This window comes from Dromiciops gliroides, chromosome 3, assembly GCF_019393635.1.
Source record: "Dromiciops gliroides isolate mDroGli1 chromosome 3, mDroGli1.pri, whole genome shotgun sequence".
Classification (NCBI taxonomy): domain Eukaryota; kingdom Metazoa; phylum Chordata; class Mammalia; order Microbiotheria; family Microbiotheriidae; genus Dromiciops; species Dromiciops gliroides.
The window spans coordinates 23,256,752-23,259,973 of NC_057863.1; the positions used below are offsets into that span (position 1 = coordinate 23,256,752).

At 35.5% G+C, this 3,222-nt stretch overlaps 1 protein-coding gene across 1 annotated transcript; it reads right to left on the reverse strand.

Moving 5' to 3' along the window:
* Positions 1-2,035: 2,035 nt before the first annotated feature.
* LOC122747094 (uncharacterized protein DDB_G0271670-like) lies at positions 2,036-2,983 on the reverse strand (the record flags this gene model as incomplete). Its single annotated transcript, XM_043993318.1, has 3 exons — positions 2,036-2,095; positions 2,282-2,458; positions 2,909-2,983. Coding segments are annotated over 3 exons (312 nt in total), but the record flags the coding sequence as incomplete, so codon positions are not given.
* Positions 2,984-3,222: the final 239 nt, after the last annotated feature.

The following is a 3,222-nucleotide window of genomic DNA, read 5'->3' on the forward strand; positions in this document are numbered from 1 at the left end:
ATGGCTGGTGTAAAAGAAAGACTGAAAAATGCAGGTATGCCCTTGAGGAAATTATAAGCTTAGAGCAAAGATAAAATACTATAAAATAGTCAAAGAGTAATCCAAAACTATTCAGCAAAAGAGGCAGTCACTAGGGTCTGGAGGGTTAGAGAAGTATGATACAGTCAAGAGGGAATCTTGGTAAGTCTTCATGATATGCATCATTGGGGTCAGAGGACTTGGGTTCAAATCCCTTCTCTGTCACTTATTAGCGATATGACATTGGTAATTGCTTTAACCTCTGGGACTCAGTTTTCTCATTGACAAAAGATAGGCTAGACTGGGTGCTCTCTAAGGCCTGATCCTTGAGAGATGAATGAGGAGACGTGTGGTATGGAGCACAGAATTTTAAGCTCTTGGATTCAGGAGACCTAGGCTGAATGAAAGATGGCTTGTCTCAGCTCTGATACTCAGCAGCTATAGAAATATGGGGAAATGATTTCATTTTCATGAGTCTCTTAGTCTTCAGTTTCTTATCCACCAAAGAGGGGAAATTATAATGACCCCACTTCCTTCACGGGATTGTTGGGAAGATTCTGAAGCCCTAGAAAGATGAGCTATAAGTAACTAGATAGAACCAGAAGAGTGGGGACTGATGGTGTTTCAGACTGTGGCAAAAGGAGGAGTAAAAATATAGAAGTAGGACTAGGATAATCTAGGAAGAGTAAAAGTGCTGGACTGAACAGTACAGAATATTGAGCTATGGAAATAGAAAAAGGATCCCACAATATGGTTCCATCTAGGAGACCCTCAACTTTCAACAACCTGTGGGAAACTTGTTGTTTGTTTAAATCACCTCAAATGTTACTGTGCCAAATACACTGTCTATGTAATGATCTGTTTTTCTTTGAGATATTTGGGCCTGTAAAGGAGTAGCTTCAAGGGCAGTATTTCTGGTACTAATAGGGGAAAGTTAGATGCTGGATGTCATCTACTAGGGACAAGTTTCAGGATTCATCATCAATACGTCTCTGGGGGCAGCTAGGTGGCACGGTGGATAAAGCACCAGCCATGGATTCAGGAGAACCTGAGTTCAAATCCAGCCTCAGAAACTTGATACTTACTAGCTGTGTGACCCTGGGCAAGTCACTTAACCCTCATTGCCCTGAAAAAAAGAAAAAGAAAAAAGAAAGAATATGTGTCTTTAAAATCTAAAAATAAGTTGAAGGAGGATGGAAGGTGAACTTCTCATGACAGAGCTTTGAGATGCTTCCATAAAATTCCCAAATGAATCTTTTTCATGTAGGTTGTCTTTTACTGTATCGCATCTGTAATACTTGTACTAATTAAAAAATGCATTTCACCTTGAGTTTAAAATTCCAAGCATATGGAGCTAAAGCCATATGGTGTTAAAACTACTGCTGCCGCTGCTGCTATTACTGATGATGTTACTCATGCTACTAATGCTCCTGCTGCTATTACTCCTCCTCTTCCTCCTACTGCTGCTAGTATTACTAATGATGCTACTTCTCATGTTACTACTACTGTTGCTGCTACTATTATTAATGATGCTACTATTCATGTTACTGCTGCTGCTGCCACCACTACTACTACTACTACTACTACTACTACTACTACTACTACTACTACTACTACTATTACTACTACTACTACTACTACTACTACTATTACTACTACTACTACTACTACTACTACTATTACTACTATTACTACTACTACTACTACTACTACTACTACTATTACTACTACTACTACTACTACTATTACTACTACTACTACTACTACTATTACTACTACTACTACTACTACTATTACTACTACTACTACTACTACTACTACTACTATTACTACTACTACTACTATTACTACTACTACTACTACTACTACTATTACTACTACTACTACTACTATTACTACTACTACTACTACTACTATTACTACTACTACTACTACTACTACTACTATTACTACTACTACTACTATTACTACTACTACTACTACTATTACTACTACTACTACTACTACTATTACTACTACTACTACTACTATTACTACTACTACTACTACTACTATTACTACTACTACTACTACTATTACTACTACTACTACTACTATTACTACTACTACTACTACTACTATTACTACTACTACTACTACTACTACTACTACTACTACTATTACTACTACTACTATTACTACTACTACTATTACTACTACTACTACTACTATTACTACTACTACTACTACTACTACTACTGATGCTTCTACTATTACTAATGACACTACTACTCATGCTACTAATGCTCCTGCTGCTATTACTCCTCCTCTTCCTCCTACTGCTGCTAGTATTACTAATGATGCTACTTCTCATGTTACTACTACTGTTGCTGCTACTATTATTAATGATGCTACTATTCATGTTACTGCTGCTGCTGCCACCACTACTACTACTATTACTACTACTACTACTACTACTACTATTACTACTACTACTACTACTACTATTACTACTACTACTACTACTACTATTACTACTACTACTACTACTACTACTACTACTACTACTATTACTACTACTACTACTATTACTACTACTACTACTATTACTACTACTACTACTACTACTATTACTACTACTACTACTACTACTACTACTATTACTACTACTACTACTACTACTATTACTACTACTACTACTACTACTATTACTACTACTACTACTATTACTACTACTACTACTATTACTACTACTACTACTATTACTACTACTACTACTACTACTATTACTACTACTACTACTACTACTATTACTACTACTACTACTACTACTATTACTACTACTACTACTACTACTATTACTACTACTACTACTACTACTATTACTACTACTACTACTACTATTACTACTACTACTACTACTATTACTACTACTACTACTACTACTATTACTACTACTACTACTACTATTACTACTACTACTACTACTATTACTACTACTACTACTATTACTACTACTATTACTACTACTACTACTACTACTACTGATGCTTCTACTATTACTAATGACACTACTACTCATGCTACTACTGCTGCTGCTGCTGCTATGGCTATTACTACTGCTACTACTATTATTAATGATACTATTACTGTTATTGCTACTGCTGTTGCTGATACTACTACTGCTGTTACTAATGATACTTCTACTACTATTATTACTACCAC